Source organism: Haliaeetus albicilla, chromosome 10, assembly GCF_947461875.1.
Source record: "Haliaeetus albicilla chromosome 10, bHalAlb1.1, whole genome shotgun sequence".
NCBI classification, from domain to species: Eukaryota; Metazoa; Chordata; class Aves; order Accipitriformes; family Accipitridae; genus Haliaeetus; species Haliaeetus albicilla.
Genome location: NC_091492.1, coordinates 38,594,505 through 38,608,019, shown reverse-complemented (window position 1 = coordinate 38,608,019; position 13,515 = coordinate 38,594,505). Strand labels below are relative to the sequence as shown.

Sequence of the window (13,515 nt, the reverse complement as noted above, 5' to 3'; positions counted from 1 at the left end):
AGTCCCGGGTCGTCCCCCCCCCCGACACGGAGGCCCAGGAGAGCGCAGCATCACTGTGGGGACTTGCGGGCAGAGAGCAAGAGGCTTACCGCAGCACTGGGGGCCACCCCTGGCTGCCTGAAGGGAGCCAGCGTAAGCAATGTGGATGGCAGCGTTTCAACTCAGTGAGCAAAAGCACCCCTTCCTTGCTTGCTCGCTTGGCCCCACACGGGTAGCACGCTGTTAAAGGAAAGCCTCCCTGAAGCAGCAGGCACAGGGCTGGCCCAAGGACTGCTTCCGCTGTGGCAACAGAGGACATAGCCAAAAAAACCCAAACGAAACTCAGAGCAACAAGAAACCCTGAAGGCACCCACAGCCTTGAGCCCAGCAAGGTAAAAATGACCCTGGAGTGCTGTCAGGCATGTGCCACTCAGTCTAAGTGTACTGTGAAATACCATGTCTGAGACACAGAAGCAAGCTCAAAGTGTTCCTTTTGTTTGCTTCAGCAGAGTGAAACAGATAAGTTGCTGATTGCCCAGCTCCATCCCCAATGCACCAAAGCCTACACCAGACAGCTTACTTCTAAATCTTTATTTGTTTTCTACACAGAGAAAACAGGAATGTTGAAGCAGCAATATTTAAACACACTAGCAAGGAGCCATCGATCTGTGAGAGTGCACAAAATGCAACACAGGGCCATTTGTGCGGCGGTCTCTGCTAAGGGGCAGGATGAGGGTAGGTCCAGGAGCAGCCTCTTCAGGCAGCCGGGAGAGCTCTACGCAAAGGTGGAGCCATTCCAGCCCACGTTGGCAGCGTTCATGTCGAAGTAGTTGATGTACACCCTGCAGAAGAGGCACAGGAAGACACAGTGACCCTAACTCATTTATATAAGTAATGAGCGAGACAGGACAACAAGACAGGGGACGGTGCTTCCCATTCCTCTCAAGAAATTTCAAGCTTAATTTTTACTGAAATCTAGCTAACTTCTCTGGTACAGCCTCCAAACAGTCAATATTCCTCAGAGTCCCTAGAATTGTACTTTTTTTTCTTTTTTAAAATACAAAGTCTTCTTCAGTCAGGGACTGTCCAGACACCAGACAGCTTTTGGTTAGCAGCCTGTAAAGATATTTGAGATCAAACCCTTTTGTTTCCAAATGCTGCAGTCCTTCACACGTGTCAGACAGGCAGCCTTACGAAAACCAAACAGGCCCTCGGGGCTGGCTCTGCACTTCTCCCTTCCAACCCCAGCATGTCACTGGCAGCAGGTTCTTCCAGACCTTCACCGCTGTACACAGACACTCTCCCAAGGCTCCGCAGCCTGCAAGGGAGCTGTTCACAGCTTGCTGGTTTCTACTTTTGTCTTTCAGCTCCAGCCCGTTACTGCTCCTCCCTTGTGCTTTCAGCCTCCCATCACCAGAGGACACCATACCTCAGGGGTGAAAGACACGCCGTACAACTTGTCAGACCTCTGGTATTTTTCTCTACTCCGAGAACAGGAAGCCATTTAACAGAGGACTCTCATGAGAAAGATGTAGGCATCAAACTCTTAACTGGACATGAAAACACTGCAAACGATCACTTGTTTTTTTCTCAAACACACAGACTTATTCCTGGCTCTTTGTATTTTAAAATAAACTTTTCAAAGCAGTTTCAGAAAGCCAAAAAAATAAGGTTAAAAATCACATCCCAGCCTTACCTGTCTGCAGATACATGCAAGTGCTTAGAGATCAGATCACACAGGAGCTTGGTGTAAGTCTTATTCTGCTGCCCTCCTATTTTGCCGATGCTGTAAAGGCTGCAGAGCGCGCAGGGATCGGTGGAGCCCCCGAAGGACATCATCTGATCAGGTACGATGTGCACAGCGATGTACTGTGGTAAGAGAACACACAGTTACAGCGAATCTCGCCTTCCCTCTCCTGATGCAAACTTGCTTTTAGGTACCAACTTTACACAGCGCAGTTGTGTGCTGTATTGCGGCGCGGGCAGCTCCCCAGCGCTGCCCTCTGCCAGGCTCAGTGGCTGCAGCCCACACGGGTGGCACGGCAGTGCATGCTGCGTGGATCCCCCCGAGCCTGGCTCTCAGAACGAAGGTTGTGTTTGTGCAAAGCCACAGGCGAGACGGGTACTCCTGCCTGCCACAGCACTGCCGCTGCGCAGGGCAAAGGGCACGTGGCTGGAGATAAAGGCCTTAAAACCGTATTTGCGTGCCAAAATTCACACCCTCAAATCACTGACTGAGCCACTGGGCCTGTCTCCAATTCAGTCTTAGGGGGCTTTGGCTTCTCAGGCTGCAGTGGTCTGGCTCAAGAGGGGCCGTATCTGATCCCGGGATAACCGGGAGCAGCTCGGGGGGAGGAGGCAGCCCGGAGGAGAGCTCCGGTATCCGTTACTTCACTTTGCCAGGCTCCCTGGCCTGGCAGATACCAGCCGGTTCCCCCAGACGTGCCGCTGGCACAGCTCCGCGGCCGAAATCCCGACTCCCGGGCACAAGCACGGACAAATCTCCGGCGTTGTAGGTAATCGAGCACCGAATTTACCGTAGGTCATGCCGCTGCTCCGGGCCGCCAGGCCGATAGGCCTGGGGACGGGCTGCAGCGCAGACGGAGGCAGCGGGAGGCCCGCCGCCGCGCCGCGGCTCCCTCGCCACCCCACCCCCGGAGGGCTGCCGGGGTGGGGGAACGGGCACCATCCCCTTCCCTCGGAGCGGCGGGGCCCGCAGTCCCGTTGTGCCCGCAGACGCTGCCCTCGGCGGCCGCGGCCCCTCCGCCCATCCTTCGCCCCGGGTGGGCTAGAGAGCGGGCGCAGCCCCGCGGCCGCCCCGCCAGGGCCTTCCCCTCGGCGCCGGGCCCGCCGACCCTCCCGCCGGGCGCCGCACACATGCTCGCCCCGCTCCCTGCCCAGCCCCCGCCGGGCCCCGGCCCTCCGCCTCCGGCGGCAGCGGGCCCCACGGCCCGCCCTCACCTGCGCGGGCTTGCCGGTAGCCTTGGCCAGCTGCTGGGTGAGGTCGCCCAGCAGGCTGTCGGGCACGGCGTCCTTGCAGACATTGGTCTGGATGGCGAACATAGGCATGATGGCGGCGGCGGGAGCGGAACGGTGCGATGCGGAGGGACCGACGGCGGAGGCAGAGTGGAACGAGGCGGCGGCGGCGGCAGCGCTTTTAGTGGGCGCGGAGCCGCGCCGGCCTTAAAGGGGCCGCGCCCGGCGGGGAGGGGAGGGAGCGGGGCGGGGGGGACTGCCCCCCCCCCTTCCCCCGTCTGCTGCCCTTGCTGCGGCTTACGGCTTCCCTCCCGCGGCAGCGTCCCGGCCAGAGCTCTTCCCCCCTTTCCGCCGTGATTTGTTTGCTTTGTTACTACCATTGAGCATTTTGGGGGGGGGAATTGGTGTAGCTCCTCCCTGGAACTGAGTCCTGCCGCGCTGGGCGATTCATACATAACCTGGTATCAGCGCATGTGGTACTACCACTGTAGTACTCCCACTGGCTTTTGCAGGATCAGGGCCAAAAAGGGCTAGAGGCCCTAGCTTGGCAGTTGCAAAAAGGGATACTTGCCCTGGCTCCGAAGGGAATTTTTTTCTTTTGCAAAATGAAGGCACGTTTGTACGGTTTTTGTTTTAACTGCGTGCATAGCTTTAACGGGATGCAAGAGAAACGTCTGACTTGCTGACGTGTTAATTATTCTCTAACGTTTTTCAATCAGATTGAGAGTGATCTATTACTCCTCAGCATCCTCATTTTCACAGCATATTCTGCTGCTGGAAAAAGGCAGAAGCGATCTGGTTTTGCTTAGAAATGAAACGGTGCGTGTCTACTCGGAGGTGAGAGGCAGCCTGCGAGATGAGCCTTCTGCTGGGCTGTGTGATGCGATGCACGTAGGCTGCAGAGGGCACGACTCCCCACCCTGCCTCTTACACCGCCGTGACTGCGGCGCAGCTCTGCTGTGCTGCTTGGAATGACTCACGGGAAGGCTAAGGAGAATCAGGCCCAGAGCCCTCTCCACACAGACATTTTTACACACAGAAATCGAGCACGTGTTAGTTTTTAACAAAGTCCCAGCACTGCTGCTGCTAGAAAGCTTGACCATACATACATGTTACACATGTGAACACATGTAGTCCTGAACAAAAAGTAAGGGACAGTATTGTATGGGAATGCTTTGGAGTGGCACAGGCTAGAAGGCTGAGAACTGGCAGGACCGGACCATTTATTTTTTTAGTGATTAACAGTGCTATTGAGAACTAATATCGTCAGCTCCCTGCCATTGTGTAGTGCCTCCCAGAGTTGTTGCATGGAGGTGGGGTGGGAATTCTGGCACCACCAGTGTGCTTGCTCTGCAGCCTGCCAGGCCCAAAGTGGCAGAACCTGGCCATGCTGCCACACAACAGAGAGACATCTGTGTTTTCATTCTCCTTTGCTCCCTTGACTATGGAAGAAGCAGTGCATACATTTTCATAGCTTCTAAAGATGCATCTTTAGAAGTTAACCAAATACCAGCGTACTCGTGCACACCCCTCGCTCCAGTGATTGCTCCACACTCATGCATTCATAATACATTTTCTTGGTGAACAGCATCTGTTTTAAAACACAATCGCCTGTAATTAAAATAGGAGCAATGAAAAAATGTGTCTAAGAGCAAAAAACTGCAAGGTAAATTGTTTTGCAGAAATATACTAAAGAGCAGTCTAATGATGTGCCAGAGACAAAGAAAGCTTTTATGTTCCCTTTTAGAGGGTATAAGGACTATTAGCAAGTAGAGGTGGTCTTAATTTTACTAGTGCCATGAGATACCTTAGGATCACACATTTCAGGGTTTGGATGCTCTGAGAATAACTCTGAAAGCACCTAGCATAGAAAGGCTTCAGAAGATATGTGGGGCAGGCTGAAGCCTTTCCTGGAGGCTGACTGCAAATAGCAGGGCTGGGGCATTCACAGGTTGCTGTTGTACATACCCACATGCATCACAGTCAAAACCTGAGCACAAAGCAACTGGACCAGAAGAACATCAGAGAATGCTGGTACTGTGGCTTCAAGAACAGGCAGAGGCAGCATTCTTTGACCAGGTGGCTCTATGAAGAAGGCAGACTGATTTCTGGAAAAGGGAACTGCCTCCCCATGGAAAGTTCTGCTGTGTTTAAGGGCTTCGTAGCTGTTCTCTGCAAGCAATTCTGCCAAAAGACTACTTACCTCGTGCCATGTCTTTCTTCCTTGGGCAGCTCTGCAAGGCATTGAATGGAATGAAAAATATTTAATAAGATATGCTGTATTTAGGTGCCAAGTAGCATGTTGCTTCATTGGCTGTGCTGCTTTGCTTCACCAAAGCAGCTTTCATTTGTTATCTGAACAAAGCATTTTTGCAGGTTGAGGTACAGGCTTGTATTTAAAGACTGTGGCTGCAAAGCAAAGCTGTGATAGGGACAAAATGGGATGTTCACAACAGAGCTCAGAACAGGGGTGAGGTGGGTTTGTTCTTCCAGAAAAAAAAAAAAAAGTCACAATACACCTAATTTTAGAGATTCAGGAAACAGATCTGTATTCAATCTTTCTGTTTCACTCTGGAAGCAAATGCTTTTATTTGACCCAGGGCTTGGGTCAAATATTATTGAATAATAAATATTTATATGGAAATCTTCCTTTTGTAAGTAATTCATTGCTTTGGCCTCTGGGAATGGCTCACTGTGCCTCTGCCTCATTTTGAGCTGTGCTCTAATCTTCACTGTCACTGCAAATTGTTCAACGGCTGAAAAGGGGAGGGCAGAACAGTGAACAGTGGGTTTTTCCACTTACTCCCTCTGCCTATCCGGAGCCCTGGGAGACTCTTGCAGCATGAGTTTTTCTGCTAAGCAGCTAGAGGTGCATGTAGTGTTAAGATCTAAGGAAGACCTGGTCTGCAATCCATCCCTTTCAAATAAGAGGCAATCATGTCTTTCCTCTTTTTGAAGGGAGGGCCATATGCCACATGGATAGCCACATCTATTGACTTAAATGTAAGTGTATTTTGAACTCAGGTCAATATAATCGTATTTAAATTTGGCCAGGCTGTCCTGCATGAATAGGGCAAAGGCATACCCAAATGGAGTGTTCATCTTCACACAAAAGACTAAGTTGTTTTTAAAAAAGAAAAGCTTCTATTAAGATTTTTGAGAAAACACCTATCTCAACCACAGGCCTTTCCAGAATAAGACAGTCTCAGTCATAAGGCTCCTACTGGATTTTTACTTTTATTTAAGCAGCAGACAAGATGTTAAACAGCAGCAGGTAGCAGCAACTAAGGTACCGCTGCCTTTTGCATTTGTGCCAGATACCGGTAACATGACTAGAAGTGCAGCGCTCAAAAACCGCTGTGAGGGTTCAGGAATAAGCTGTTACCACCTGAGGGCACCTCAACCAAAGGTTGTGTTGTTCCAACCTACGTTGCCGGCACTGATGTCAAAGAAGCTGACATAAATTCTGAAAGGGAAGGCAGACACCATTAGTTGCTGAGAGCAGAGCACTGCAGGCTGGCCAGGGTGTTCCTGCAGCAGAACACACAGAGCCATGCTGTAGACTGTCCCGCAGGGCTTTACACTTCTCAGGCCTGCACTGCGTCTCAGCAAATTACACATTTCCTTTTGCAAATTCTGGCAGGTATGTTCGAGTGTTGCATATTCCACATGCCCCCTCCCCCCTTTTAATGCCTTGCCTACTTGCATTCTGGGGTTCCTGGTATTTTTCTACTTCTTTCAAGGAGATCTCAGGATGCTGTGTTTTTACAGTCATTTCTGGAGCAGATTGGTGTACCTTCAGGAAAAGGACTAGAAACGCTTTTATTTAAGCGGAAGCTTTTATAATAGACCTTCACTTGTACCCCACAGGCAGTTGGGAAGTGTTGGTACATGTTACTCAAGTTATCAATTAATGACATCAGGTTATTCTGCCTGTACCTGGGGTTTCGCACACATGAGATCTGTGAGTACATGCAGTGCCTGAGCCTCCATCATTTCAACTAAGAGAAATTTTACAGCTTTTGGGTATTGGCATTGCAGCTCATGCAATTGCTCCTTTCTTCTTTTTAATTGGAGAGTTGCTCTATTGACTTGGCATTAAGCCTCTCCAAGCAGAATGTTAATAGAGGAACACCGAAGGACAAGTGTGGGATTAATAGTTTTAATCTGTAGAAAGCCATGTCAGACAAGTTGCTATATGAGCTCACCTGTCAGGTGATATTTTCAGCTGTTTGTTCAGCAGGTCACAAAGCAATTTTGAGTACACCTTGTTCTCCTGCTCCCCTATCTTACCAATGCTGTAGAGAAAGCACATAGCACAAGGGTCTGTGGAGCCACCGAAGGACATCAGCTGATCAGGAGAGATCTGTATTGCTAGATACTGTTGGAAGAATAAGAAAAGAATGTTATTTTCCTTTGCCATGTTAGGAAAAGTTTTGAAAATCCATGAAGGTATTTGTGTGCCTAAACTGCAGTGAAAATAGGTGAATGCCTATCACTTAAGCTTTTGAAATTCTCCTGCATGTACTTCATTGCACTTCCAGACTTCCTAAACATTTTCCTGCAAGTCAAAGATGACAAGGTATGAAATACAATCACATTCCCACAACATACCCTTTGGGAGCAGGCACTGCCATCACAGTTCTTTCATCTACTGCAGAATGGCTGTATTCTTAACTAAAAGTACTAGCAGCACATAAAAATAATAATTATAAAAGAGAGCAATCCCAGGCACTCAGAGATGCTTTTCACCACTTACTAAAACACAAATAGTTTCACTCTTGTTCTTAAGTTACCCTGTTGCAAAGATCCTTCCCTGCCTGCTGTCTTGCAACCTTCAACCCCAGTATACTCAATTACCTACTGAACGATGGGTTCTGGATACTCAGCCCAGGTGCACTGTTAGAAGGAGGACCCTGCAGTAACATCTTTACCAACTCTGAATTTTGGGTAGAAAGTTCAGGTGCTCCAAGAGCTCAGCGACCTGCAATACCTCCAGAACCTCCTCTGAGCCACTGGACTCTCCCTGCCTGTGCGGGAAGGCTGGGTGCAAGTGGGGGTGTGCAATTTCATTGCTGCTGCCCTACGTTCCAGAGAGATTTTGCACCTCACTGGCTCCTGCTGCAGTCTTCCCTGCTGAGGTACATGTGAACTGACACAGCAGAGGTCTAAATCAACATCCCCCTCATTAAACAAAATACAGCCTAATCCCACTTTTGTTCTTGATAGCAGGAAAAATAGAAGAAAGTATCTATGTTAATATTAATGACCAGCCTGCAATTTTCCCTGCTGCTAATACACAGTGTCAGATCCACACAAGGAGGAATCCAGGGATCAGTTCCTTTGGCATCCATCTGGCTTCTGTTCTTTTCTTACCCACGTTTATTAGCAGTGCATCATTGAAACTCAGCAGCAATTAACCCTCTTGGTAAAACAAGCTAGCCTGAGTACCAGGAGTTATCTGGGTAATTAGCCTTGGCTGTCATTTACAGCTTGTTTGGTTGCAAGATGCATCAGACCACAGCAGTACAGGATAAGCCAAGGAGATCCTGCTTAGGTACCACTTGCTTGGCCCTGTTCTCTCCCCTGGCTGGACACCCTGTGCTCTCAGTTTTATACCAGATGTAGGTACCTATATGCCTTTAACATCTACCCCAGAAGCAGATTATTATTAAAAAAAAAATCAAGCTGAAGTGTTAATCAGCATTATTTTCTTCTTAGAGCAGTTTGAAATGTTTGAAACAGTTTCTCCAGTAGAAAAAAACCTGTTTGATGAAAAATAAAAATCAGTATTTTTTTCAAATGGTACCATTTCCTGCAAGAGGAAAGCTCTGCATTCCAGCCCACCCTAATCCTTTCCTTCTTTCTGTGTTATAACTAAAAGACTCTCCCTTTCCTATTGCCTCCTTTGTCACGAAGAGCTTGCATGTCCTCCTCCTCAAAAAAAATCTTTGTTGTTCCCTGTATATTTTTAAGTCCCATTACATATCCCTTCCACACTGCTGCACAAACCTGTTCCAGCTGCATCCCAGCCCTGGCCTCTAGCTTTATATTCAGGACCTGTTATGCAAGAACCACCAGATGACACCACTCCACCCCCCCCCCCAACAGCAAGTACTTGTTTGCTAGATTGATTAAAAAAAAGGTTTTTTTTGAAGAGGGATAGAACACATCAGTTTTACATAAGAATTTCATTATATTACTGCATGTGTTGGAAAAAAAAATAATCTTACTCCCATTTACAGTTTAGCCTGCTTTCTGTGGAGACAAGGCTTATACAAGCCTAAAACATGCTTCTGTTCCCCAAGATAACTAACTTTGGCTGAATTTTGCAGAGATTGATTTCCTACATGTCTAATGAGACTGGTTGATTTCATAGAGCTCCATTACTGTCCCTAGAGGAAGAGGAACCCCTTTATCAGACATCAAACAATCTGCCTGGAAGACACACAGTAGAACCAGGCTTCTCCAGGTCGGCTGGCTTTTTAACTTGACATCAAATCAATTTGATGGAACATCCAACCATATAAAACTGTCTTTTAAAGTCTACAGCCACAAAATAACAAATAAAGATATTCTAATTATCAGTGCTGAACTGCAAATTTCTAATTGGTCAAAGAAATGTCAGTGTTATTAACCATTCCACCACTGGTAGGATTGATGGCACAAATCCAATGCAGAACCTGACTAGAAGTCACTGGAACTTTTAAAATTTTCCTGCAAGATCTAACTGAAATCTTGCTGCAGGTTAAGCCAGCTGTTTCCTGCCTTATGCCAGAGAGGAAGGAAAAAAAAAAAAAGTTCCCATCTTTTCCATAACAGCCTCCTTCTTCAGCCTTCTCTCTCTAGAAGAGCCAGAATATCTGTTGATCCTTGAATTCTCTTATTTCTCTAGTGTTTTTGCTTTGGTGCATCTCTAATCTGCCTACATCTTTCTCACAGCAGAGAGGATGGATGGAGTATTCCTGCTGAGGCTTACTTCCACCTTGTGCACAACAAAAATGAAATTCCTCTCCTCCCAAGTATTGTCTTAACTCTTATTCGTGTTGTAACCCATAATGCTCCCCAAATCTGTTCTGCTTATATGAATTATTCTTTGTCTTTTGTGCAGCTTGACTTATTAATCAGCTATTGAAAGAAAGCTTCTTGATTTGAGAAGATACCTCTAATTACATTCTTGAATTCTTACTCTGTCTCCTGTGCATACAAGCTATTGTCATCTGCACACCCAGTCCACCGAGTTATTAACTGGAAGTGTGGACTAGATCTGAGCATGACACTATTGTGGAACTATTTAAACTGTTCCTGGTTTTGACAAAACCATGCCGGCTGCTCAATTTTCCTCTTACCATTTTTAAGACATTCAGAAGTTTGTTCTAATATTCCCAGTTATCCCACTTTGTTTTTATGTTTGGGTCCATTTTTCCCCTTTCTTCACTTCTCAGGACACTTCCACCTGTGTCAGTTATCAAACAATTGATAAGGGGTTCTGAGACATCTGTTGCCATCTTAAGTAGACCAGAGTGACTACCATTTCAGAGTGCTTTGTTTCCATGAAGAGCAAAGATCTGCTCAAGAACTTCAGATGTCCCAGTGGGCAGAAAAAGGTTTGCTGGGGAGCCCTCGGAATCCTTTCTGTAGGCACCAGAACTTCATTCTTTCTACAGTTCCAAAGCATCACTCCCAAAGTAAAATAAGAAACATTTTGTGAAAACACTCATTTGCTAGTGAATACATAGACAGTGCACTTCACCAAGCTCCTAAAGATCTACAGGCGATTCATTTAAGTTACTACTGCTACAGCAACTGAAGAGTAGCTCATGTTATAAAGCTTACAGCTCTATAGAGAAGCTTTCCCTTTGTTTTTTGTATTCATCAACAGTCTTCAGTAAACAACTGATAGAGTGACTAGTGACCTTTCAGGATTAATTAAGAAAATGAAAGCCTTATAAGACCCTTAACAACAGTCTTTCAGTACTTTACCTTAGTAGCATCTTGCCAGGGCTTTTAGCAGGTAAAAATCCCTCAGTTTGCTAATGAAACCAGGAAGCAGATTTTATTCTGGTGTTTTGACTACAAGTAGCAAGATGTTACATGGGCATTTTGCTAAGTGTCCAAGCAAGCTGAATGCCTTATTTTTTTCTTCAGCTGTAACCACTAGGGTACCAGCAATTTGGTGGCAGGTAACAAACATATTCATCAGGACTCAGCAAGGAAGTTAGAGGGTGAGGCTTGCTTTCAGTCAGCTAGATTCTTGAGAGATATTCACAGAGATACCTGCGTATACATACACCCCCCCCCCCATCCAGTGTCTTGATCTACATGGAATACCATCATACGCAAAGCTAGTTTAAATACTTTAGGTGTTTTAAGACCTCAAAAGAGCTAAGTCACAGCAAACAAGTATTTGACATCTGTACAGAGAGAAGGCTCTAAATACTGGTGAGCCATTAGGTATATTAGTTTATAGAGGCTATCGCTGAGAAATAGCTCATTGCATAGGCACAACTGACTAAATAAGGAAAACATTTGAGCATCTCTTCTTACCTGTGCTGGTTTGCCCATTGCTTTTGATAACTGCTGGGTGAGCTCTCCCATTAAAGGCTCTGGAACTTTATCCTTACTAATGTTTGTGTTAACAATGAATTTAGGCATCTTTGGATCGCAAGAGGGCTTGCTTTCGGCTCACCTTGTACACAGCTTTGTTCCTAACTCACCTACGAGACAGCTTACCCCACCATGCTAGTAAGTGCCTCAGGAGCCTTTAAATAGTCAGTGGTACCTTCCGCAGGTGCACCTGGAGGGGTGGGAGTGCCTGGGGAGAGGCGAGGCTGCATGTGCCATCTGCAGGCTGCTGGCTGCTAATGCAGATAGTCAAGGTACAGCTTTCGGGGCGGGGGGGGAGCGGCTTTTTGCACTCTGGAAATCAAAGCATCCAAAATGACACTGGATACAGCCTGATCGTGAAAACCAGTGAAAAAGCAAGTGTTTCAGGGACTGTTTGAGAGTGGGAGAGTGATAATGTGCCTCTTTATGCAAGTCTCATAATTATTTAAAAAATTTAGATGGACATCTCAATTGTGAGGTCTGGGGCTCTTTCTGTGGAATAGGCCATAACAGAAAAATCCCAGTAACACATGTTGTGGAAACCTTCCTGAACTGTGACTAAGTCATGACAAAGATGCCTTAAAATCAGGGTCTTGATTTTCCACTGTGGTGAGCACTGGATTCTACATACTCAGATGAGGCTTGTTTTCAACTTGCTCCTTCGTTGTGCACATAGTCCCATAACAGTCAACAGGATCTCCTGAGAGACAGGAAATCCACAGGCTTTCTAAAATGAGAGGGTTTTATCCAGAGCGGAGCATGTGGCAGAGCTGGGATCAGTTCTCTTTGCTGCATAGTAGTGTCTTACATGAAAGAAGTGATTTAGAGGGGTCATATGGCATTTGGTTGGGGGTGTTTGCAGTGAGATGTGTGTGTGGAAAGCAGGTTGAAAATGCTGACGGAGATAAAATAAATGGTTTGTTAATCTCTTCATGTTAAAGGTGATGGGTGTCTTTATGCCCAGTAGTTTCTGTGAGTTAAGGGCTTTCCTACTCAGTCCATTCACTGGTCTGTGGAAAAGAGGGAGAGCTTTCTATAGTTTATGCTAAATGTTTGTACTGCAATGGTGTAATTTAAACAAATACTTTTAAATGGTGAAAAACCTCCATATGAACATGTTTAAGTTGATTGTGTGGGGTATGTTGATTTTAAGTCAGTTCCTTCACTGTAGCGCCCTTGCTGTAAAAAGCCAGCAAATAAAAACTCAGGAGATGAATTACTATGTGACAGTGTTCCTCTACAGCTTATGTTAGTGGATTGTGCCTCCTGTATCCAAAGCATTCTGAAAATAATGAAAATCCTGAAAAAAATCCAGAAATAAAATCTGTTTGTACAAACAGCCTTTCCAGGACATTTCCTATGTCAAAGCACTAAAAACAAACTCAAGTGACAGCTCTATCTGTAAGGAGAGGAACTGCTGTTTGTAATATTGATGAATCTTTTCTGCAGTGATTAGTTGAAAGCAGGTGGCATGATCCAAAGCATTTAGTCACAAATCATACTATACTTGTTCGTGGTCACTTGGAAAAACTTAGACTGTATTTCCAATGAACTTCACAACCTATTTTTTCTGCTGGGTACAATAGTCACTCGTTATTCGCAGTTTGCTTACATAACAAGAAAAACATTTCCAAAACAAACTCTTTCTCCTCTGAAAACATCTGATGTAATTCCCAGAGGCTGAGGTACCAGGTTGGAAATCAGATCCTTAGACATCACAGATGCTCTTGGGAGTGTGCTTTATTTTATACCAGCCATTTTACTTCTTTTGCATACAATAATATCTCTGTTTGGCAGGTCCTTCTCCCTGTCCAGAGTTACTACGATGTTCTCCACTCAGATTTCCATTACATCTCCAGAAGGATTGTTGCACAGTACAATTTCACCTTCAATATTTTTTTCTGTTATCATGGCTGGAAACTTTTTTCCTAATTTACTGTGCTATGTTGTGAA

At 46.3% G+C, this 13,515-nt stretch overlaps 2 protein-coding genes across 2 annotated transcripts; both read right to left on the bottom strand.

The window, feature by feature from the left end:
- Positions 1 to 555: 555 nt before the first annotated feature.
- On the bottom strand, positions 556 to 3,225 carry LOC104312447 (macrophage migration inhibitory factor). Its single transcript, XM_069795108.1, has 3 exons — positions 2,941 to 3,225; positions 1,676 to 1,848; positions 556 to 821 (listed from the first exon to the last, which is right to left on the bottom strand). The coding sequence occupies exons 1-3, from the start codon at positions 3,046 to 3,048 to the stop codon at positions 755 to 757; spliced, it is 348 nt and encodes a 115-aa protein (XP_069651209.1). The 5' UTR covers positions 3,049 to 3,225; the 3' UTR covers positions 556 to 754.
- Positions 3,226 to 6,294: 3,069 nt separating this feature from the next.
- Positions 6,295 to 11,680, bottom strand: LOC104319033 (macrophage migration inhibitory factor). Its single transcript, XM_009920600.2, has 3 exons — positions 11,503 to 11,680; positions 7,164 to 7,336; positions 6,295 to 6,421 (listed from the first exon to the last, which is right to left on the bottom strand). The coding sequence occupies exons 1-3, from the start codon at positions 11,608 to 11,610 to the stop codon at positions 6,355 to 6,357; spliced, it is 348 nt and encodes a 115-aa protein (XP_009918902.2). The 5' UTR covers positions 11,611 to 11,680; the 3' UTR covers positions 6,295 to 6,354.
- Positions 11,681 to 13,515: the final 1,835 nt, after the last annotated feature.

Bases quoted from the DNA above. Each gene is read 5' to 3' on its own strand.
- LOC104312447 (XM_069795108.1), bottom strand. From the start codon at position 3,048: ATGCCTATGTTCGCCATCCAGACCAATGTCTGCAAGGACGCCGTGCCC. The intron at 1,849-2,940 runs GTGAGGGCGGGC...CTCTTACCACAG, and splicing joins CTACCGGCAAGCCCGCGCAG to TACATCGCTGTGCACATCGT. The intron at 822-1,675 runs GTAAGGCTGGGA...CCTCTTCTGCAG, and splicing joins TTGCATGTATCTGCAGACAG to GGTGTACATCAACTACTTCG.
- LOC104319033 (XM_009920600.2), bottom strand. From the start codon at position 11,610: ATGCCTAAATTCATTGTTAACACAAACATTAGTAAGGATAAAGTTCCA. The intron at 7,337-11,502 runs GTAAGAAGAGAT...TTCTTCCAACAG, and splicing joins CAATGGGCAAACCAGCACAG to TATCTAGCAATACAGATCTC. The intron at 6,422-7,163 runs GTGAGCTCATAT...CTTCCCTTTCAG, and splicing joins CTGAAAATATCACCTGACAG to AATTTATGTCAGCTTCTTTG.